Here is a 24,425-nt window from a genome sequence, read left to right on the forward strand (position 1 = left end):
GAAAGACGCCTGACTGGCCCAGCTGGGCCTTTCAAGCAAGGCCACACAATTCCTGGGTTTTATCAGCTTTTTATTCAATAATGAAAGGAGAGGCCACCAGCCAGGGCACCGGCTGCACCGGTGTCTGCATTGAAGGGTTGAAGACAGCCCAGTGCACTGGACCCCTGCCACCTGGATGTGGAGTTGTTTTGTGTCTAAATGAACCTCTCTCTTCAGCTGCCACCCCCTACCCTGGTCAGTGCCGTGCCAATTGCCTCTGCATAATGCGCGATGATCTCCCCACTGCGATTCCTAATGGACTGTTAAGCCAGTGTTGCCCGTGAATCTCAGTCTACAGGCAGCACAGTCACCAACAAATAGTTAGAAATGACTTTCCCTGGATGAGGCCACCAACAAAGAGAGGCCAAAACCCAGGCCGAGACCTACTGTCAAGACATCAGTCAGAATGAGGTCAAGAATGGAAGGACCGGCTGTGCCTCAGGTCAGGGAAACCACTGCTTCCTGGTAATTAGGACTCAGCATCCCCCACAGAAGAAAGCTGACTCCACTGCCCCCTCCAAGCCAGTAGAGATGGCAGTCACCGCCCCTGTCATCAGGGGCCCTGAGAGTAGCGGAGCCAACATTCATCAGGCTTCGCCCAGTCGGGCCGCACTGAGAGCTGCATGGACACAGCTCTTTTGCTCTTCACAAAGTCCTGATAAAGAAGGTTCTTACTACCCCCACCGCACACAGGGAAACTGAGCCTCAGTGAGGGGAAGCCACTTGCCTACGCTTACAAGTGAGCATGTGATGGACAGTCCAACTCTGTCAGCCTGGCTTCAGGGCTCAGCTCGTACCTCTGAGGAGTTCCTAGTGAATTTGGGCCCTTTCATGAAGCATCTCAGTGAACACTGTTAACATGAAGAGAGCATTGAATTGGGGTCTGTCCTGACAGAGGGAGCTGCACATAGAGGAATGCAGGCTGCCTTCAGATCTGCCTCGTCCTTCCTATGGGATCTGGACAAGAACCAAACCTCTCAGTGGCTTATCACTACCTCTCAGAATTATGGCAAAGACTAACCTCGTATTAGTGTCAAAGTGCTTCAGAAATCATGACATTAACTACCTGAGCCATTCGTATGTGCTGTCATACCATGTGAATCCACAGTGTTTGGAGAACTCTGGTCCTGCTACTGGCTAGCTCATTGAAATGTCCGAACTGGCTTTGTGACTTGGTCCCTCTGAGCTTCAGTTTTTCAACTGTAGAATGATACCACTGATCCACGGTCACGTTCTCCCCTTACTTCCTGCCCACCTGGTTGTCCAAGTTGTTTTGCAAAGGCAGTGAGCTGAGGCCCGTGGGTGCTCTGAGGACACACAGCTCACCATATGAATGGACAGCATTTATTATGACAAGGGCTGGCGCTCAGATGCCCTCCCCAGAGCTTCCAACACTTTACAGACACAGCTTATACATTCTCATAAGCAGACCCAGATGGACCACCCTGGGGGACCATCTGGCTGGAAAGAGGTGCCAAGTCAGCCTCGGAGAGATGGGGAGAGTCTGGTTCACTGGGGTGAGGGCAGAATCCTGCAACTAATGCTTTCAGTACCCGCCCAACCTGGCACAGATCATGCTGCCTCTGAGAGAAGAGAGTAGACTCCCTCACCCCCAAATCTCCCCTTGTCTGAGGGGCCAGTTCATCAGCTCGCATCAAGTTTATGAGAAATTCTTCAAAGTGAAACAGAAAACCCCGACAACCTTGCAGCCAAATCCAAGGGTCAGTCTCTGGGCCCGCACCACCAGTATCTGCATAATCAGACATGCAGGTGATCAGGCTCTGTCTGAGCTGCTGAGTGGGAAAATCTGGGGGTTTTAAGAAGCATAATTTTGATATATGCTAAAGTTTGAGAACCACTTCTTTGGAGTAAATCCCAGTTACATCTGTGACTCAGGAAAGCACTCTGCAGATATAGGTTAGCTTTATGGCAGCTCATTTCCTAAGCAGGCTTTATTCCCAGGGCTGAGCCTGAAAGGCGGTGGAGGTGAATGCCCCCCCCCCCCCCCCCGTTTTCTCTCCTACGTTCCCCCTACTCTCCAAGTAGTTCTTGCATCATAGGCATAGGACCATCAATCAGTTTTTTTTTATGTTTTTATTGATTTTTTTTTTGAGAGAGAGAGTGAGAGAGAGGAAGGGGGAGGGAATAGATAGAAACATCAATGAGAGAGAGAGAGGCATTGATCAGCTGCCTCCTGTACGCCCCCTACTAGGGATCGAGCCCAAAACCCAGGCATGGGCCCTGACTGGGAATCAAATCAGAGAATGCTTGGTTCATGGGTCAACGCTCAACCACTGAGCCACGCCAACTGGGCACCCAGTTCCTTTATAATTATAAGAGGTAAGAGGAGACAGGCTTCCCAATTCTCTGCTTTGGGGCCCTAAATCTCCTCTCTGCCCTCTAAGAAAGGTGCCAAGGTCTTAGCTGCAGGCACACCCCAGCAGCTCAGAGCATCAGCCTCATCACTTCCTTCCCTGCCTACACACACACACACACCATCCCATCCAAACCAACGGATTATCTGATGATCTTCCATGGTTCTCTTCGGTATCTCTCCCAAGTGCTAATGGGACTGCTCTCACCTCTCATTGCTACGCAGAGGTCTGCTCTAGACAGGTAGCTGCCTACTTAATAACTGGAACGTGATCAGAAGCAAACACACACGCTCTCTGTTCAGTCTGGATCCCCCAGCATACGGTCATATCTGAGTTGGGAACCTCGGGGGAGGAGATCGTGCCATGTCTCATTTATCTCCACTGTCCCATGTGGCATGTGGAGGATGCTCTGTAGTTATTTTGATTGCGGGCAGTCTACCCTGGGGTCACCAGCATGTTACCAGCAGGGCCTGGGTTGAAGGAACACAGAGTTCATTATGGGGCTGTTACCTTGTGGCTGGCAGTGCCTGCAAGGATGTGGATCTGACTGCTGATGCGGGTCAGGAAGAGCTTAGCACTGGCCTGGGGCAAGCAGGAGCTGATAACAAGGGAATGTCGCCCTTGGCTGGGGTGATAACCAATTGCCACCCCACTGTCTCCTTCATCTGCGTTGTGGGCACAGAGAAAGACCAGGATTTGGATCCTGAAAGACAGTTCTAGAACTTAAGAATTTATTGGTCTTGGCTAAGTTACTAAGTCTCAAAAGTTGTTTCTCATCTGGAATATGGAGGGGCTGCTGTGGCACGCAGTGAGGTATCATATGTGATCTCGATAGGGTCACATTCTCTCCTCTCCAGCTCCTCCTAGGACTCGATACTTTGATGTAAGGATATAGGAATGTTAGAGTCCTTATTGTTTCAAAGAAGTTGCATAAGGGCTTGTAGAATTAGTAAAAAAAAAAAAAAAAAAAAAGGAAAGTCTGGCCGTACCAATATGTGCAGTTAGGCTTGTACCCGGAAGCTGATGGTGCCACTGGCTATTTGGGGTGGCTTCTCAGAAATTTGTCATGAGTCCCTCCACATGAAGACAGATGCCTCCCCATTGCAACTCCCAGCCCACCCTCCAGGGTCTGGGCTCTGAGTTCAACAGGTGGTATTATCAAGAATGGAGAGTCACCAATGAGCAGGAATCATATGATTCTATTTACCTACAATACACACTGCACTGGAGTGCCAAAGTGCAGCCCAGTAGCTGCCTGGGCCCCAAGATGCAGGGAGGGCATGGACTGAAAGGGGCATGCACAGTTCCTTGGGGGTGATGGAGATGTTCTGTAATTTCTTATGGTGATAATGTCACAGGTGTATATCACTGTCGTGCTGCCTGGCCAGTGTGCCCTCCATCCTGGAGAGCCAGAATTTAGCAGAGGTAAGGTCCCAGGGCTTCAGAGGAATTCTCAGAGTCCTTCTCCTCAAGCAGGGTCAGAGGGTCCCACCCTTAGAATATTCCAGAAGGTGTACTTGACTGGTGCCCAGAAGATCACAATTCTAGTCCCTCTCTAACCCTTACTACCTATCTGACCTTGAACCAGCTTCCTTATCTATAAAATCAGGTGACAGTAAAATGCCAGAGGGCTATTATCAGGATCAAATGAAAGCATATATGTTTTTGAGCTTTAAACTATGGAGAGTGCTGAGCAAATGAAGGTATTTTATTCTGCGTCACTCTTCAGGGGAGCCAAGTGAGGTCAGGGGAGCAGGTGTAGGCCATATCTGACCATCAGGGCAAGAAACTGTGAGAGAAATCACCCCATTGATTGTAGCCAAGACCCGGAAGCATGCCACAGAGTGAATGACCAGCTCTCAGGGACTGACTGGCCAGGTCAGCTGCCTCGATTCATTCATCTCCTCCCAGGCAGAGATTCTGACAGATGGACGCAAGAATTGCTTCCTAGTTCACTGAGTGAAATGGACGCAGGGAATAGTTTACAGCTATCTCTGAGCCAGTAAATCCCAACTCCTCTGCACTGTGTTGTGTCTGGGACACATTAAATCTGGCATAAGACGAGACATAAAATATAGTGGAGTTTAGCTGATTTGTTAATTTAGCTGTCAGTGGAAATCAGATGTTGAGATTCACTGCAGTGCAAAGTAGCAATTTGTGCCTCTGTTAAAAGTGCGGTCTAAACCGTGATTTAGAAGCCTTGCCAGGGCACTGTGTGCGTCTCAGGATGTGGCAGCCCTGAGAGGTGTCAACAGCTTGGTAGTTCAGCTTTACAGGGCCCGTCTCCCCATCCCTACCTCTGCCCTCACTTGTATCCGCAGGAGGTTCCCAGGCCGGTGTGGGTCAGGGTGCAAAGGAGGTGTGGATTTCTAAAAACAAAGCTGAGACTCCATTCAAATGGTACCATCCCATGAATTAGTTTTCCTTCTGAAAGAGATGGAACCCCTGCCCTGCCTGCCTCCTGGAGTGACGGTGAGATAGTAATGAGATAATGGGCAGAAAGTGCTTTGAAGAGTTTCATAAATAGAAACGTGGGGTGAATAGGTATCCTTAGAATGTAGGCCTGGGCCTAGGAAAAGAAAGAGGATTCTTCCTTTAGAGTAACTGCTTCCTTTCTCTGATTATAAGAGTTACATATGCCCACTACAGATCACAGAATTCAGAAAGGCAGAAAAAGGAGAACTTAAAGCCTTCATAATCCTCCAGCTCAGAGGTAGCTGTGTTAACAATGTGATATATTCCTCCTGGATTTCCTTTGTGTATATGAATGGGTTTAGTCATGCTGTTCCAACAGCCTTAGATATAGGTGGGGGGCATTTTTTTAGTTAATTTATCATGAATTTTCTCATGTTGGTAAAAGTTCTTCCCAAAAAAACACACCTTTGTGTGAGGCAGGCTTCTATTATCACTCCCCTGCCACTGGAGTTCTTGCTTTGTTTTCACTTCTATGTTCGCATCATCTACTGTGACTGTTTGGGGGGTCTAAGTACCTGTATAGCTCTCTGTTTCCTCAAGGACGTTTCCTAGAAGTGGAACTTTCCAAGCTTTTCTAAAAAGTTCTGTCAATTTTCATTCTCAGCAGTGATATACAAGAGTCCCTACCTCACTAGTCTTCTGGTACTGAATGTTATTTTCAGATCTTTGCAAAGTTGGTGCAGCCCAGTTTTTAAGATCTAAACCTCCATTGACGTATGTGCGTCAGGGATAGCACTTTTATAGAAAATGGCTAAATGACTGCTATTGTGTTGATGACAGATGCAGGTGAAGGTGTTGTCGACTATAACACTTAGGAGGACCCACAAAACAATGTATCTTGGATCTCAGAGTCAGAAAGAGCATTTATTTTTCCATGAACACTTTGAATCTTATACTCAATCTTATTTCCCTTTTGCTTGGGCTGCTAGGAAGCACAAAAGTATACTTTAGCCAAATTTTAGTTATCACATAGAAATCTTATGGCACACTTGTACTAAAATATTACTCTCCAATCACCCTGATTGATTAATTTATATGCTTTTGTTATATATAACTGCAGGTCACTGCAAATCCTTTTTTGAACAATGCAGAAATTGTTAACGTTTTCATCTATTATCTTCGAAGAGCTTGTTTATTTTCATTGGAGAGAGTAGCTTTGCCATCAGTATGAGGAACTTTATAAGAAGTTCTGGCTAGTGGTCCTCACCTTCATTTCCTTTCTGAAACATAAACTCAGAGTGATACACCTGGAGGTCTCCGGCACCAGCATCTTGGTGATTAACTGTTCTCCACTGCTCCTCCCTCCCTCCCTTCCCCAACCACCAATGGGCAGGAGACCTCAGAGGCTGGGCATGACCATTTCAGGAAGCAGGCTGTTTAGCCCAAAGATGTTTTGTGCCTCAGCTCTTTCTGAGAACATTTTCTTTGCTGACCCTACTTTTGACATAAGATATTTCAGGCTAACACATCTGACCTTGTCAATAACTTGGATGAGTCCCAGTCATCGACACTGGGGTGCTGGTCCTTGGGCCGGAATCTGCACAGGCAAGGAGGCTGTGCTGCAAGCAAGTGGGCAACACCCCAGGCAGGCCCAGAAACGGCTCTGCTGCAGCTTGATGTTTGGGTCACCCCTCAGGTCTGAGCCAGCATCCGCCTTCCCACCTGGCACCTGCCTACTCCCCTGTGCCATGCCAAGCTCTTCAACAGAGAGCCATGAGGGGAAGCCAGCACAGAGCAGCCTCATCAGAAGCCAGGGCCTACAATTGTCCACCCAGAGGCAGGTGTGTGCTGAGCAGATGACGGGCTCATGTTGGCCCAGAAAGCTCAGCTGACAAGGCCAGCCAGTGGCTGCCACTCTGAGCCCGGAGTGGAGCTTCCTGCCCATTCTCCTCTTCGGTACGATGGAGTCCCAGGTGGAAACTAGAGAGGGAAATGTTACAAACCAGCCTTCCTCTGGCTGCTTTTCTAAACTCTACTTATCTTTATAATTAGCCTGCAAAAAAAAAGACATTCTTTTCAGAAAGAAAAGAAAAATGAACCTCAGAGAGGTGGAACCATCCAAGGTCAGGCAGCTAGTAAGTGGCCAAGCTGAGCTTGAACTCGGTCTGCCAACTCCAGAGCCTTCACTCGCTTCCCTGGTTGAGCTGAGGGAGGCAGGAGGGATGGCTGTGGCAGGGAAGGCTGTGACCCACAGGAGAAACCCTGTGCGTCATCTCTACCACATCACTCACCACAAGGCTGCCTGTCTCCAGCTATCACAACATGGCCACACTAGGGATGACTGGCTTCACAGACTGTTGGCATGCATGGCAGGTGGCATGGGGGAAGAAGCAGATCCTTGGAGCAGAGAAGGTGAGGGAAGAAGGCATTTCTCCATCCTCGGATCAGTCTTAGCTTCTAAGAATCCACAACACATGAACCTCTGCAGTGACTGCCCCTGTGGGCCAGCTGCTCTCAGAGCCCCAAGGACCACCCTTGGGACAGGAGCTGGTGGGGAGCAACAGGAAGAAGTTTGTGATAGGGAAGCTGAGTTAGTGGGAACAGAGCCAGCTCTCTCTCTGGGCTTCACTCTCTGCAGCCATCTGCCGGCCCCTCCCACAGCCCTACCTTCCCAGAATGCCCCTCACCTCAGGGCTATCCTGGACATGCTACCCTGAGCCACAGTCAATCCTCTTGGTGCTCCCCACGCTCCTGACGTAGCTCTGCCTCCTGAGCCTCCCTGACTCATGCCAGCTGGCCCTGCAGGAGGAAGCAGTGTGGGTGGTTCAACCTGCTGTTCCTTGGGCATTCTGTCCTCTTCTGGGGACTTGTCCTTTCTCCTTGTCTGATGAGCTCCTGCCAATTTTTTGAGTACAAAACTCAAGTGTCACCTCTTTTCTAGAGCCTTCCTTTGCCCCATAGTTAGAACCCCTCCTCTGTGGACCTGTCATTCAGACATTTCAGTTATCTCTTTCTAAAGAACAAATACCCAGAGTGTAACCGCTTAAAACAACTATTGTATTTTGAGGGACAAGAGTCCAGTCAGGGCTCCGCTAGGTAATTGCTTTGTACCCTGTGATTGACGGAGGTCCTGCAGTGTACTCAGCTGACAGGTCAATGCAGTGCAGGGTCCTGCTTGGCCTCGCTTACGTGTCTACTGCGTTAGCAGAGATGCAGGGAGGCTGGGCGTGGCTGGGACTGTCCCTGGGTGCCTGCCCTTGACTTCTCCAGCATGGAAGCCTTGGGGTAGTCAAGCTTCTTGCATGGAAGCTTCAGGCTCCAAAGTCAAATGGATCTATGAGGAAGGTGGGAGCTGCATAGCTTTTTATGATCTAGCCTCGAAAGTCACATGGTGGCTTCCAACATATGCATTAGTCCAAGCAGTCCCAAGCCTGCCTGTAGTCATGGGGAGGAGACAGATCCCCTCCTCTCAATAATCCTCTCACGAAAATCATTAAACAATTTTCAGATGTTTTAAAACTGTCACAGCACACACCTATTTTAGCACTTATTATTATTACTAGCTCACATATCTGCCCCAACATACAGGATGGCCTCAATAATGAAGACCATGTTTTCTTCTTCTTCTACCATTTTTTGAATGCCCACTGTGTACCGGGCACTGAGGCTTACTTGTAGTTTCTCTAAACCTCGAAACAACCCTGCAAGATAGATTCTGAAGTTCAAGGCAATCAAGTACTTTGTACAAGACCAGTTGTTGGAGTCAGAATTCTATTTCGGCCCATCTATCTCCAAAACCCATCCTCTTTCCTCAGCCTCTGCGTGTGCTCAGCAATGACAAAGAGCCGTGGAGATTCAGGACAGCCGGCAACTGAAAACTTTCCACCTAAAACATGTCATCCTCGTACTCCCAGGAGCCCTAGGACAAGAGCACTGCCTGCTCTGGACCCTCCCTGAGTGAGAGGAGGCCTGTGCCGCTGCCCCTGGGACCCGGCGGGCCTGCCTGGGACCTGTGGGCATGAGTGTCCTGGGGGTCTCCTCACAGACCAGGCCCATCAAGTCTTGTCGGTTTTCTCACCTGTTTTCTCGAAAAGAAATTGTAAACTCTGCTCAGTGGCACTTCACTCTCAAGTACACAGTACCTGATAGAAATCCCCCGAGAGTTCAGGAAATACTCATAAAAATGGAAATGCAGCGTGTGTGCTGGGGGCCTGCTGGGCCAGAAGCAGCCCTCTGCGTGACGTGCTCACATTTAACACAGTGTGGGGCCTGAGAGGCTTCTAGCTGAGCGGGAGTCTCCCGGAGGCTTTCCAATTTGTCATCCACATTTATCACGATCACCAGACCTTCCTTCTCCCACCCCGGCACCTTCCTCCAACCGTGGAATTCCTCTCCACTCTTCCCTGTCATTGGCTGAGACCTTGACCCACAGCGGAGGGGGGATAAAGGCCCCTCAGAGCTCACCTGGTCCCACCCTGTCATTTCACAGATAAACAGACTGTAGGTGAGAGAGAGCTCATGCCCCGTGCAGCGCTACTCAGCTCACAGGTGACAGTGCGGGAGCAGAGGTGAGGCCTCTTCACTCCTGCCATGGTGTCCGGCTGTGATCTTTGCCTCACATGCCAGCCCCTTCCACTGGGAGCCAAACACGAACAGGTTAAAAGAAAAGGTAAGCCCTAGCCAGTTTGTCTCAGTGCAAAGAGCATTGGCCTGCGGATTGAAGGGTCCTGAAAGGGCGAGGCCACACCCTCCATCTTGCCCCAGGGTAAGGGCTACGCCCTCCATCTTACCCTGGATCCTCCATTTTTGGGCAGCCATGTGCTTGGCAAGGAGCTTCTTCCCGGAAGCCCAAGCCTCTGCTAGCCACACCCAGGACTTCTTTAAACTAACCAATGACAATCAAGGGAAGTGCGCACCATAGATATGACCACATCCTGTGTAACAAGACACCGATTTGCGCCTGGCCAATCGGCAGGGCCCTTAGTCCTTTCTCCTCCCCTTACTCCAACCCCTATAAAACCCCTCTCCACACAGCGTTCTCTCTCTCTGCCACTTGGTGTGCCGTTGCATCGGTGAGTGTGGTCAGGGAGCCGAGCTAGCTCAAATAAAGACTCTTTGCTTTTGCATCGAACTCGGCTGACTCCCTGGTGGGCTTTTGGGGATCTTGAAATCTGGGCATAAGAGGTCCCAGGTTCGATTCTGGGCATAACAGGTCCCAGGTTCGATTCTGGTCAAGGGCACCTGCCTGGGTTGGGGGCTCAATCCCCAGTGTGGGATGTGCAGGAGGCAGCTGACCAATGATTCTCTCTCATCATTGATGTTTCTATCTCTCTCTCCCTCTCCCTTCCTATCTGAAATCAGCAAAAATATATTTTTTTAAAAAGTAAGAGAAGAAGAACCTGAGGGCCTCCAGGACAGACATCTCAGTAGGCCATGCTGTGTCTCTTGCCCTACTGTCTTAATTAGGGCTTATTTACAAGGCCAGCCACCTTCTTGTTTAATTGTGGGAAAATACATATAACATAAAATTCACCACTTTTGAAAGTACAGTTCAGTTGTGTTAAAAATATTTATTTCCAAAACGTTTTCATATTGCAAAATTGAAACTTTATTAAATTAATTAAATTAAATTGAATAGTTCCCCATGCTCCCCTCCCATTCGTCCCTGGCTGAAACGAACATTCCACTATCTGTCTCGATGAATTTGACTACTCCCGGACCCTCATCTAAGGAGAATCAGGCAGTATTTGTCTTTTTGTGACTGGTTTATTTCACTGGCATAATGTCCTCAGGGTTCATCCATTTTGTAGCATGTGTCAGAATTTCCTTCCTCTTTAAGGTTGAATAATATACTGCTGTGCACATATACCACACTGTGTTTATCCATCCATCTGTTGATGGACACTGGGGTTCCTTTCATCTTTTGGCTGTTGTGAATAATGCTGCTATGAACATGGGTATACAAATATCTCCTCAAAACCCTGCTTTCAAATATATATATATATACTGTATACCCAGAAGTGAATTGCTAATCATATGGTAATTCTATTATTTATGTTTTGAGCAACCACCATAGTGTTTTTCATAGTGGATGCAGCCTTTTACTAGTACATTCCTGCCAACAGTGCATAAGCGTTCCAGTTTGTTCACCATATCCCACCAACACTTGCTATTTTCCATTTCTTGTAGTAGCTATTCCAAATCACTTATCTTCTTGCATATTTAAGTTATGTCCATTCAAAGAATCAAGTAAAAGATAATACACACAAAAAGAAAATGGCTAGTCCATAGTAGGTACTCATTGAACGTTATTTCTTATTATTTTTCATCCTTCCTCCTGCCTGTCATCCAGCTTCCCTTTTCCTAGGTTTCTCCCAATGTTGTGGTTCTGAGAAGGTCAGACCTGGACATGAGAACCTTAGAAAAGAACTGGAAACTAAAAAATATAAATACATTCTTGACTCCTAGCCAAAGCAAGCGACCTTGATCTTCCATAGGAGCTCAGCCTCCTTTCACATCTCCTTGTCTATCAAACTGAATAACAGAGGAGCTCTTTACATTTCCTCCAGGGAAACCCTGCTTCCTTCTGACTCTGCTGCAGGTGGCCCGCCCACTGAATATCGATAGCATGGGGTTTGGCCTCAGCCTCCCTCTTGGTTTTGAGCCTAAAATGTGCAGTATTTTCTGACAGTTTCACAGCCTCTCATTTCTTATTGGGAGTTGGCCATCACTCTCTCCTCTGTGTATGGGGGAGAGAGAAGGGGAGGGCTCCCAGCAGTCCATGCCTGCACCCCCCCGCCCCCCGCCAGTTAGTGTTCAGTTGTGCGTGTGAGTGTACAGCCGTCCTCCCAAACGGAGTTGGCAGCACCAAGCAAGGTCTTTAGAAACAGGAAAGGCCACAATCACTGCGATGAGCCACTCCCATGACTTGCTTTTTGTATGAACAGATCCCAGCTTTGCACACATGTGGCCATGGGGACTGGGGCTACATGGAAGTCCTCTTCAGTGAAAATGCCTTTTCTCTGAAACACCAATCCTAAATTGTGAATAAAACATAAATCATGCTTCTGAATCCATTGCCCAAAATAATTTATGAAAGAGATACAAACACCTAGTCTCTCAATTATATGCCAGGCACTGTAGTAGGCACTGGAGGGAGGTTCGGCAGTGAAAACACTGCTGGGGGGAGAAAGACTAGCACAAAACTACTAAGGAAAATGTATAATGCCCAGAATAAGTAGCAAGGAGAAACAATACAGAAATAGGAAGAGAAATAGGAAGTGCCTGTGTGTTGGGGTGGAGCAGGGGAGAGGTTTTAGATAAGATCTCCAGGAAAAGCTACCCTGAGGAGGTGACCTTCAGTAAAGACAAGGAGGTGAGGGTGTGAGCCTTTTATAGCTCTGGTGAGATTCTGTATGAATGTCAGGTGCTTCATAATAAAAATAAAATCTTAATCATTTGCTGGTACTCAAAGTACTTTTCCATAACTATCTCCTTTGACCCAACAATAGAAGAGATGGGCTTTTTGCCTTGCCCAAGAAGCAAACTATCAATTCTGATTTTCAGCTCCCATCTGGTTCCCCTGTGTCTGGACTCTGTCTTAGCACCTACCTGGTACAGCATCCCCTGAAAACATTTGTATCAGCCCTCAGAGGGACAATAGCCCGGTGTGGAGCCCCAGCCAGCCTCACTCCCCACCACCACAACCCCTGGCACGGCCAGCTTCCTTCCCCCGCCTCCGTCTCCAGCCTGTTGCACATTGTCTCTCTGGGGCTCCACTGGCTTGCAGTTCCCAATCCTCCCTCTCGTTTATTCCTGGGGCTCCTGGAATGGATATCCTTCCTGGTGGGTCTAGCATACTGATTAAGAGCATGAGCTCTGGGGTCAGGTAGACATCAAATACTGCCTCAAGGACTTTGGGGATGTCTTTATAAACCTTTAGGGTCCTAGTTTCTTTTCAATAAAATGGAGATAGTGACAACTATTTCATATAGTTGCTATAAGGTGTAAATAAAGCAATGCATGTGCAGTACCTAGAAGATTATAAGCACTCAATAAATGGTGAGGGTGGACATGCTTATCGCAGATGGATACCTGCGTCAGCACCCAATGGCCAGCTTGTCTCTTCAGCCAAACCTCCCAGCATGGCTACCACAGACCAGGTGGAGGCAGAATGATCTCCCATCTGTCTTCAAGGGGCCAAACCCCCTTCTCTTCCCCCCTCCCCACTTTTCCCCCCCTCCTCCCGCCCACCCCGGGCTCCCTTCAGTGGAGGTGCCTTAAGAGGCCACTCCCTCGATAGTGCTCCTGCTCTGCTCCTTCGGTCTGAATGCCCCCTGTTCACCTCTGCTCTCTGTTCCCAGCAGCCTTCCCCCATGCGTGATCTGCACAGCCCCTCCCTCGGTCTCAGTTGTAGCTATAATTTGTTTGTGATTAGTATTAAATCTCCAAGGTATGATTGGAATTGTTCATTGTTCACTGAAAAAACAAGAGGAGAAAACAACATATTTTATGGGGAGCTGTGGTGCAGAATAGTTAAATGTCACCACTTTTCAGGGAAACTAATGGCAAAGTGTACACAGAGGTTATTTATAATATTAAAAATGAAATGATTGCTATGTCTTTTCAGCAAAGCAATGAAGATAAATGTCGAATAGGGAAACCTTGGGAAAAGGACCGTGCGACAAAATAAAGGGGCTGTTGAGGGTACAAGGGAATAAGAAAATTTTTACTTTCTTCCGAGAGCTCAGCAGCAAAAATGAAACACATTCTGCTTTCCTGCTAATGGCCTGAGGGAATCTTAGTGGTTCTTCGTGAATTTATATGGAGACCGAGTTTGTCAAGGAATCGGGATTTTGAAACAAACGCTCGCTGGCTCTGTCACGCCAGCTGGCAGCCCCGGTTACGCCCAGCACCATCCTGATGCCACCCTCTCTCCTCCTCACCTCCAGGCCCTCAGCCCTCCTGTCAGTCACCCCCCACGTGTAACTCACATCACTCACTCCTTTCCATCTCCACCACAGCCTCCTGCAAGCTGCTTCCTCCCTTGCTTGCTTGGTTACAGCCTACAAACTGCTTTTTCCACTTCCCTTGCCCTCTCCAGTGCATTCTCCCTAAATTGCTCAGAATGATCTTTTAAAAAACTAATCAGATTGTTTCAGTCTCTTGTCTAAACTCCTTAAGCAAAATCCACAACCCTTCCTACAGCCTGTGGCCTGCGAGGTCCTTCCTAATTGGGCCTCTGCCCCCACCCCCACCCCAGCCCTAACCACCTTTCCCAGCCCTCATGACCCTCTGTGACCCTCTTGAGCTACACTAGTCTTTGCTGTGTTTCTAGATCTGGTGTTGCTCCCACTTCTCCACAGCCTTTTTGCAGAGCTGACTCTCTCTTGTTCAATATTCAAAGATTCGGTGGGATGGAGGGGAGCGGAAGGTGGGTGGAATTTCTATGGTATAAGTTAGAGGAATTAGCAACTTCCAAAATGCCAGGAAATTTCACCTCACCCCATTCTTCTACGTGAACTTGGTGATCTATTTTGCACTCCCTTGCCATGCATTCATTAGTGCCCGCCATGCGCCAGACACTCTCCAGGAGAGAAACTAAGTAAGATGGACCACCTGCCTCAAAGAATTTAGAATTTCGTGGGAGAAGCTAGCAATGCAGACATATCATGCAATAGGGTGAGGTGAGAGCACAGTTAGAGGCGTGCAGTGATTACCAGAGCACCCCAGGGAGCCAAGCACATGCCTTTCTTAGAGGAAGGAGAACAAGCCATTGGGGAGCCAGCATCTGAGTTAGGAGGAATTGTGCAGATGGAGAAGATGATTTTAGACAAAGTAACTGGGTTACACAAAGGCTGTGGCGATGGCCGCATGTTCAAGAAAAGCAAGTCACAGAGTTTAGCTAAAGATGCAAAGTAGCACAGCAAAGCTGGGAAAGCAGGCCGTGCCAGGGCACCAAGCCCCGTTTGGATAGAATGCCATGGAAACCGGAAAAGGTTTATGGCAGGACTGGGACCTAAGAGGAGCTGGGCTCAGAGAGCTACCTGGTGGTCAGGTGACTCCACAGACAAATAATCTTGAAAACGCATCATTGCAACTATTATTTTTCATAGCTAGTGTTGTGTAGCAAATTGTTGTTGAGTTTGTTTCTATCATTGTTTTGCTGATAGGGTCTAGCCCGGTAGGTGCTCACCTATATTATGGGATGCGAGGGATTCCCAAAGGTGCTGTCTGTCCCCAAGATCTGGCCTGTTTACCCCCTTTATTGATCCCTTTCACCAACCCTCCATGGTCAATTCTCCCAAACCCCTTGGGACACTCTATGAAATTAGCTCATAAGCATCTCACATATTGTTTATGTATACAGTTTCATTTGATCCTCACCAGAATCCTGAAAACTAGATAGCATCCCTGCTTTACAGAAGAGAAGAATCCCATGACCCGCTAGCTGGTAGAAGAGGGGACTGGAACCAAGTATTGTCTTCACTACACCTGAGGGGGGCATCACTGCAAACTGAGCAAAGTGATAGCGTGCACCGCTGGAAGAATAACAGAAACAGGAATCTAGGTGTGAAAGGAACCCTGATAACCCTGACCTCAGGAGGGAACTGTCCCAGTGAGGGGAGCGGGGGAGAGGGGGCACTGCGTGGAGCCAGAAGGCTTAGGATTCTTCTAAGGGAAGAAGGAATTGAAGACCCACTTACTTCTCTATACTAGAGGTTCTCAGGCTTTGGTGCACCCTATCGTCAGCCAGGGCGCTGTGGGGCATGCTGGTTCCAGGGTTCCACCTCCAGCTATTCTGACTCTGTAGGTCTACAGGGGGCCCAGAAAGCATGATGAACAAGTTCCTGTGTGACTTAGTTGCAGAGGGTCTTTGGACACCCCACCAAGGCAAAAGACTAAGCCCATGGTGAATGTGAACGGCTGGCTTTTGAGGGTCCACAAACAAGGAAACTGAGGCCCAGAATAGGAGTGACTGGCTTGTGGCCCAGAGCCTTGTCACAGAACTAGGCCTCCAACCAGCTCCCTTGGTTCCCAGCACAGTGCTTTCCTACCCAGCCTCTCGTCAGCTAGGCCTTCGCCTCACCGATTTTCATTTTGAGTAGGAACCCAGGATGCCAGTCCTTTAATGAGGCTGTCCACCCTCCAATTTATGAGTCCCAGAGCCCTCAGCAGGATTGGTCTCTGCCAGGCTTAATTTACACAGTTCGAAGGCCTTCCATTAACGTCAGCACAGTAGTAACAGCTGTTAGCCTGTGCCTGCTATTTGACTGCATCCTGATCACGTCACCATCCATTTTCATGTCTCTGGGCTTGTTTACCCTGAATTACCTGATTCTCCTCATCCTGGAAAACAGTAAGTTTCTCCGGTGGGAACCTGGCCCAGCCCCACTCCTGACCTCCCCATTCTCTAGCGGGCAGACCCCTGCCACACACCAAGTCCCCTTGTCTTTCATTTAAGGGTAAGACCCCTTCTCGCCGAAGCAGCATTCAATTTTCCCCCTCAGTGAGTGTCATTGATTAGGCATCAGCAAGCAGGTGGGAGACAGCCCAAAAGCTGATACAAATGTGCCTTTTTTAATGCCACATAAATCACCTTAATTAAAAATTAATTAAGTGACCTAAAATTTGACATTCATTTAAAAAAGAAATTTGAGTAAGAAGAGTTACGTAGATTTTTTAGCACCAAATCTCCAAGACATGATGGAAGGAGGGGAGTGTGTTGGGTTTCTGCTTTGAATGCACAATGAGGGAAAAGGAATCGTTCTCAGCCAGAGAACCCAGTAGGTCACTCATGGTATGGAACAGTGATTCATGTGACCTGACCTGGGCCACACATGTCTCAGATGCAAATATGAACTAATTTCTCCTGCACTGGAGACTAGATAAATAGGCAAACAAATGTGGCATGCTGTTTCAGGTGACAGGTTCCAGGACGCAAATAACAGATGACTGAGACAGGAAAAGCTAACATGAGGCATCCAAGGGAAACTTGCTGGGTGAGCGGCTTAGTAAAGAATCATGGGAGGGAAGAAGGCTTCAGGGGAGAGTCATTAAAGGACCAGCATTAATAAAGATGGCACTAATTATACCAAATCAACCTTATAAACATATAGCCACCAACAACCATTGCCCAGAACTCCAGAATCAAGATGTTGCAAATGGATGGTGGTCTTAAAGGTTGGACCTGAGGTCCCACCCTCACTGTATCGAGGGCAGTGAAGACGCATGGAGGTGAAGGATACACCCAAGACTCCGAGGTGCTCTAGGGCAGATCTTCCAGCCTCTGAGGAAGAGGTTCTCAACCCGATGCCCCTGGGAATCACCCAGGTAGCTTTTAAAGCCACCCATGCCAAGGGCCTCTCCTTCTACTGATTTCATTGGTCCAGTGGGGCCTGAAGATCAACAGGAATTCTAACGTCCTAGTGACTCCCATGGGCAGTCAGGGTGCGGTCCCAAAGGTGATCTAATCCGAGTCTGGGAGAGGAACTCCACCTGGGATCATCTGACCAGGCTCTGGGCCTTCCCCTGAGGTTTACTTGCTGCGAGACCACAGGCATGTCGTAGTGCCTTATAGTTTAAAAAGTATTTCTCTGTATGTTATTTAGCTTCTTGAATCCCCAATCTTCTGATTAATCAAATGGGAATAATAACTGTCCTGCCAGTTTTTTATGAGGTTCAAACAAGGAAGGATTATGAGAGCACATCGTAAGCTATTAAAATGCTCTACAGAGGTAAGGAATGATGAGAATTTACGGCCCCCAGTGACTTACATCATTATTCTGGGAAGAACTGCTATTTCAAAGATAAATAAATTCCCACCTAGACGATCCTTACTAACAACTTACTAAAAGATCCCCAAGCACCAACTTACCCCAGAGCAGCTTGATCTCAGATCTCCCTAAGCATTCTGTGATTAGGGCACTGGGTGTTCCAATGGTTGTCAGGATTCACTGGCGCCCGTAGGTGGAGAGCATCAGGAAGTGCCAGCAAGAAGATCCACTGCCCAAGGCTGGCTGTGACCACCCAGGGCCTCAGGCTACCATCCTCCATAAGCCAGAGGAGTCACTTCACAACCACAGAGAAGATGCCATTTAAGAAACTCGAGACCTTGATTAAAATCATTCACCAAGGGTACTTCCTTCCTTGGAATTTATGGGCCCCCTAAAAAAAGAACTTGAGAAGACAGAGCAGTTGTTTTTTGTTGCGCCTCATTAGTTTTGAGTTTGGCTGGCAGTAGAGATCAGAGTACCAGGCATACATCTAATTGAATCCCTCACAAGCATAAAATTCTCTGTGGTATGGCGGCTGCGATGCCAGGGAGCTGAGACGTCTCCAGCCAGGGGAGGGAGATGGAGAGGCATTGGCAGAAGCAGGCCTGACGGGGACGGCTTCTCGGGGCTGTGGCTGTGCTTTAATAAGAGAAAAGAGAGGTTTGGGGATTAAGTCTGGGGCATCCAGAGAGTGAGAGCAGCACTACCCTCCCACCACCAGATCTCTCCTTTGTCAAGGTTTGGGGTGAAGGGCAGGGATGCCAACTTCCTGCCCTTCTGTACTCACAATCATTGCTCCTGTGGACACCTATCACCTGGGGACCCCACAGACAGACACAATACAAAGGATAGAGAACAGTCTGTCAAAAATGTGGATTTTCACCAATCCCTCAGCAAACCGTGTAACCACGCTAAGCCTTTGTATTCTTAGCCATAAAACAGGTATAAAACTTTCCGCCTATAATGCATAGGTTCAGTTCAATTCCTAAGTAGTGGGGTGGAGAGATCTCTATACAAAGTACTGTTTTAGACTCATGAGGATAAGGCTCAATATCTCCTTCCCAGTCACTTACAGTTTGGTGAGGAAGACAGCATACAAACAACTGTTTATCACATGAGGCAGAATGCCCGCCATGTTAAATGCAAGAAGTGATAAGTGGTAGAAGTCCAAGTGAAAGGAGGGTTCATGGAGGGGAGGATGGGAGAATCTACAAAAGTGTCGTAGATGAGGTCTGGGTCCCTATTACTGAAAGATGGGGTGCTGGTGAAGATGTTCCTAAAAGAGAGGGCAGCCCAGAGACTGGGAAGGGTGACCCACACATAACCAGTCCCACATGGAACAAACTAAGCAGAAAAGAAAAAAGAAGAAATCACCAGGAGAATATGGATAGGTTTGAATTAGGTACAACTTAAAACTGCTGTATATCATGATACATTATAAACAACAAAAACATACAAAATCCTGGGAGAAACTGTCAAGCATATAATAAATAATTTCACATCCTTATTCATAATCTCATACAATTCTATATGAAAACATGGAGGACCTAATAAATTAATCAGCAGATGGAAGTGGGCAACGTAAAAGTAAAATAAAGCTAGCAACATGGGAAAAAAACATTCAGCCTCACTAATTATCAAAGAAATACCAAATAAAACAGCAGGGGAATTCCTTTAGTTAAAAATAAAAAATCTTGATCTATTCAGGGTTGGCCAGGATGTAGTGAGACGGGCAGGCATGTGTGAATGCAGCTGGGAGAGTGTAAATTGGATTAACTTCTAGAAAATAGTTTGGCAGTATATATGAAAGGCCTTGAAAGTGTTTACACCCTTTAATTCAGTAACTCCACTTCTGGGAATCTATCCTATGAAAATATTCTGAAATGCAAGCAAAGGTGTATGGTCAAAGAGAGGCTTCAAAGAGTTATGATAAACAGTCTAACAATCCAAACATTGAATACTGTTGAAATAAATGATGGTGTGTATCCCAAAGTATTGTAGCCATTAAAAGGTATTCTTCTGGAGAATTTTTAAATCTTTGGTAAAGCTTGCAGCCTTATTTAATTATTTTGAGGCATATATACATATGGCACAACTGTACACACTTTTAACGAATAGGCCAAAACACTTCTGAGATGTTAGAAATGATGGCCTCTGGGTGGTGATATTCTGGGCACTGCTTTTGTTTATTTTTACCCTGGCTTCACACTTTAGACAATAGGCATATGTTTTTAGAATGAGGGAATGACAAGTCATTGGTGTGTGAAAACACATAATGAGAAACCGGCCTAATCATAAGGTGTGAATGAAACACAACAAGCTTACACGTGTTCCCTAGGTTGAGGAAGACTTCACAGGGGTTTTTATTTTGCTTATATTTTCTTCATTAGGGCTGGGAACAAGGGTAAGAAGGTCCTCGCTGTATATAGTGATCCAACGTAAGACACTAGAAAAAAATACTTTAAAAACTAAAAATCACCAAGCAAATGTGAAGAAGGGTTCTTATTATCCTAAATGCCTTTACCCTGAAGCAAGGGCATAGCGGACAGGCAGTGTCACTGGGCAGGCAGGGCCCATCAGCTGGGGTGGACACACCAGTGCGGCCCTCACAGCGGCCCCCAGCTAGAGGCCACCAGCCCGCCACTGCCCCTGGCCCTCAATTGGCAACTTCCCTCTGTGAAGTGGAAAGAACAGAGTGGCCCTGTCCTGGAGATTGTGAGGTTTAGTGAGCAGGCAGGTGAAGTGCTGGCGCTGTGCTGGGCAGGTAGCAGGGACACTATATATGATGCCAGGTGTCCTTGTGATCTGTGACAAAGGCCACAGCCCCTCCCAGCAAAGCCCCATCTCTGCAGGGGACCCCAGCGCCTAGACCAGGGGTGGGCAAACTTTTTGACTCGAGGGCCACAATGGGTTCTTAAATTGGACCAGAGGGCTGGAAAAAAAGCATGGATGGAGTGTTTGTGTGAACTAATATAAATTCAAAGTAAACATCATTACATAAAAGGGTACGGTCTTTTTTTTTTTTTTTTTAGTTTTATTCATTTCAAACGGGCCGGATCCGGCCCATGGGCCGTAGTTTGCCCACGGCTGGCCTAGACACATTTTACCTCCCAGCTTCCAAAGGGACATGACTGACAGGTTGTGCATGTCCCTGCTCTTGGAATTTGGAGGAATTTGGAGAAACCATTGACTTAGGCTATCTTGAGGCACAGGGACAGATAAGGGTGACATTTTTCCTTCTGTGTGAGGAAGAAGGGGGCAGAGGTGACCAGCCCAGGGAACCACAGCGATCTAGTCACAGAGCAGTTAAGGAACTGAGCAGTTGATCTAAGGCTGTGCTGGGCTTCAGAGCTCGGGGTCTCCGAGGACTGTCTTCCATTGCAGCTGGAGTCTGGGTTACATGGTGCATTCATTTCCTGTGGCTGCTGTAACAAACTACCACAAGCTTGGTGGCTTCAAACAACACACATTTATTCCCTTGGAGTTCCTGAGGGCAGAGTCTGAAGTCATTCTCTCTGGCTAAGTCGTGAGAGCAGAGCAGGCTCCCGCTGGAGGGTCCACGGAGAACCTGGCCCTTGCCTTTTCCAGCTTCTGGGGGCTGCCTGCATCTCCTGGCTCATGACTCCAAACTCCTGCTGCCCTTGTGGCATCTCCTACTTATTACCTGTCTTTCTTGCTGCTCTCTGTAAGAACCTTGTAATTATACCTCAGTAATCCAGAAGAATCTCCTCTATGTAAAGGTCCTTCACTTAACCACATTAGTAAAGTCCCTTTACCCCATAAAGTAACATATTTGCCGGTGTGGGTCCCTGGGTGGGTCCATTATGCAGCCATTCACAGATAGGTAACCTAATGTGCAGGCTGTCTGTGAGCCCTCTTATGGGCCAGGCAGTGGCTAGGGCTGGGGGTGAAGAGGGGGAAGACACAGAGGTTCAGACAGCCTGCTGAGAAAATGGGAGCAGACACTAGAGCTGGTCCTAGAGCCAGGGTGCGTGGAATCAGTGCCGAGTCCGGAGCACAGGATTCATGGGGGAGAGATAGACAGATGAGACAGGAAAGGAATTTGGTCCCAGATCACAAAGGACCTTGAAGAGCAGGTTTAAAAACTTGGACGTACCCGGCCCAATGGTTAAATGTCAGTCCATGAACCAGGAGATCTTGGTTCAGTCCAGTCCGGGCACATGCCTGGGTTGCAGGCTGGATCCCCAGTAGGGAGTGTGTAGTAGACAGTTGATTGATGACTCTCTCTCATCATTGATGTTTCCATCTCTATCTCCCTCTCCCTTCCTCTCTGAAATCAATTTTTAAAAAAAACTTGGATGTGATTCCCTGAGGGAAGCAGGGCCTAGTTTCCCACATCCAGGAGTTACCAAGAATGCCCAGCCAGCCTGGAGACCCATCTGACAGGGCCGAGTAGCCACCTGCCATCAGCTTACAAGCTGAGCCTCAGCTAGACTAGGCTGGGAAAGAGGGGCCAAGGCCACCTCCAGTGCTCCCCTCCTGTGAGATGGAGAGAACAGCTTTGCTGTCTGACACATGGGGCCTGAATCCCATGGACCAGCTTCATGACCTTAGGCAAGTTACTGCAGCTCTCTGACCTAGTTTCCTACTAAGGAAACGGGCACTGTTAAGACTGCCTAGCTTCTCTGCAAAGCCAATGTGCTGAGGCACACAAAGGCGTCCCAGAAGTCAACAGGCTGGACTTGGTGATGGTGCCCATGCTACTGGGAACCGTCCACTGAACCAGAAAATCATGGAATTTTAGGTATTAAAAGTCATCTAACTGGAGAGTCCCACATCACAATCAGCTGGGAGATTTTCTTAAAATAAAATCTAATAAAGACCAGTCTGATTTCATAGCCAGGGTTGGAGGAGCCCACCCGAGATGATGGTCAGAGAAGCTGTAGGATCCCCCAAGTGGGGATCCTGGGTCATTCTCTCCACCACCCAGCTGAGCACTGAGGTGAGTGGGATGGAGACTGCTGAGGCACAGGCTGCCACAGGGATGGAGCTAGAAAAGAGGATGGAGTGTAGAGCAACGAGGCATGGGTGGGCCCTTCCTGCTCATCTCCACATGGGCCAGAGGCTCCTGCATCCCACACGCTGGGCAATAGGAGGTGCCATCAGAAGCACCAGCCCTGGCTAGATGGCCCCAGGCAAAGTGCCCATTTTGTAGGGCATGCTCAGCCAGGCCAGCCTTCTCTTCCCTGGAGCCTGGCTCTCTGGGTCACAGGTTAATTAATTATCATAACGCTTTGTTCTTGATACAGAAACAAATAACTGCTAACAATTTCATTATAAACTGTGTCCTCTCCCATCCTCCACTGGATAATAGGATTTATCTAGAATTTCACAACTGGAACAGACCTTAGAAATATGGTCCAAGCCCCTCCTTTGGTAAATGGAGAGACAGGGGGCCAGACAGAGAAGGGACAAGGTCAGCCTCGTACTACCAGTCATGGAGAGGCCGGTCCAGGGCTGGTCCTCACAGTGGGGCTCCTCGTGTTCCACAGCCAAGAGTACTGCACATTTCTAGAATCATTGCAGTGTTGGCATCCAAGGTCAAGAACATGGGGGACATACACTGGACCAGATAGTCCCCTTGAGACCCCAAATACGACCTTGAAGGTAGAGCTGTCTGTGTGCAGATGAGGCCCCACCTGCAGGCTGTCCATCTGGCACACTAAAGCCATGCGTTTGAGGACCCCAGACTGTTGAGGGGACGTAGACAAACCTCGCCACTCTGCTACTCCCCATCACTAGGAAATGAGATCCCCAGGGGGTTGTGAGCTGTTAGGGCTGTGACTTCCTCTCAGTCTCCTGGTGCTGCCCCTGGGTGTGGCCACTGGGATGTGAGCAGCCAGGCCACCCACACTGACCTGGCCTGTGTCTCTGTGTGCTCTCCAGGGACATCCCCAGGCTCCAAGATGGCCTTGCAGAGTTCTTTCACTTGCTGGAACGGGACAGTCCTCCAGCTCGGCCAGGCCTGCGACTTCCACCGGGACTGCGCCCAGGGAGAAGACGAGGACCAGCTCTGCAGTGAGTAGATAAGCTGCCCCACCCACCCTCCCCCAGCCACGCTCACCTCCCTCTCCTGCCCCATCACCCCATGCATTCCAACGTGGACAGCCTTCCTATGTCCAGTGCCATTTGCGTCTCGTCTCAGTAGCAACTTTCAAAAGCTACACAGTCTTCAAGAGACAGAGCTAAGATCTCTGGAGTGATAACAATGTGGTCCAGAACACAGCATGCAAGTTCAGAACCAAACAAGATCTTATAAGTTATGCCCTCAATATCCTCGTGCACAGAGGACATGTTTGGACGAATGCCCAGCTGTGTAACATGACTTTGGAAGCCCGGATTTCCCTCACTTTTCAATCCTCATCTTTCATCACCCACCGCCTCTCTCATCCTCCCAGGCTCCCGTGTACCCCAGGTCCAGCCATATCAGACTGCTTCTCAGCTCCCTCAAACCTCCGTGGCTTTGTGTGTGGTATCCCTTGCCCAGAATGCCCTGTTCCTTCTCAAGTCCCATCTGCTCCTTCAAGACACCCCTCAGGAGTGGGTTCTTCTGGGACACCTCCCCTGACCACCCCCACAGGACAGTTGGTTCTTCTTTCTCTGGACCTCCTGCCCCAACTCGGTGTATCTTCCATCCACCATAACATCCATTATTTTTTAACAGCCTTTTTTTAAGATATAGTTCATATACCATACAACCCGCTCTCTTAGGGTATGCAAGCCAGTGCTTTTTAGCATAGTGACAGTTGTGCAACCGTCACTACTAGTTTTAGAACATTTTTTATCACTCCACAAAGAC

At 48.2% G+C, this 24,425-nt stretch overlaps 1 protein-coding gene across 1 annotated transcript in view; it reads left to right on the forward strand.

The window, feature by feature from the left end:
- The window catches only part of ALK (anaplastic lymphoma receptor tyrosine kinase), a 579,333-nt gene that overhangs the window by 457,898 nt on the left and 97,010 nt on the right, over positions 1-24,425 (forward strand). Inside the window, 1 exon segment of the mRNA XM_006767430.2 lies at positions 23,513-23,644. Coding sequence (XP_006767493.1) covers positions 23,513-23,644 — 132 coding nt within the window.

This window comes from Myotis davidii, unplaced genomic scaffold, assembly GCF_000327345.1.
Source record: "Myotis davidii unplaced genomic scaffold, ASM32734v1 scaffold238, whole genome shotgun sequence".
Lineage (NCBI taxonomy): Eukaryota > Metazoa > Chordata > Mammalia > Chiroptera > Vespertilionidae > Myotis > Myotis davidii.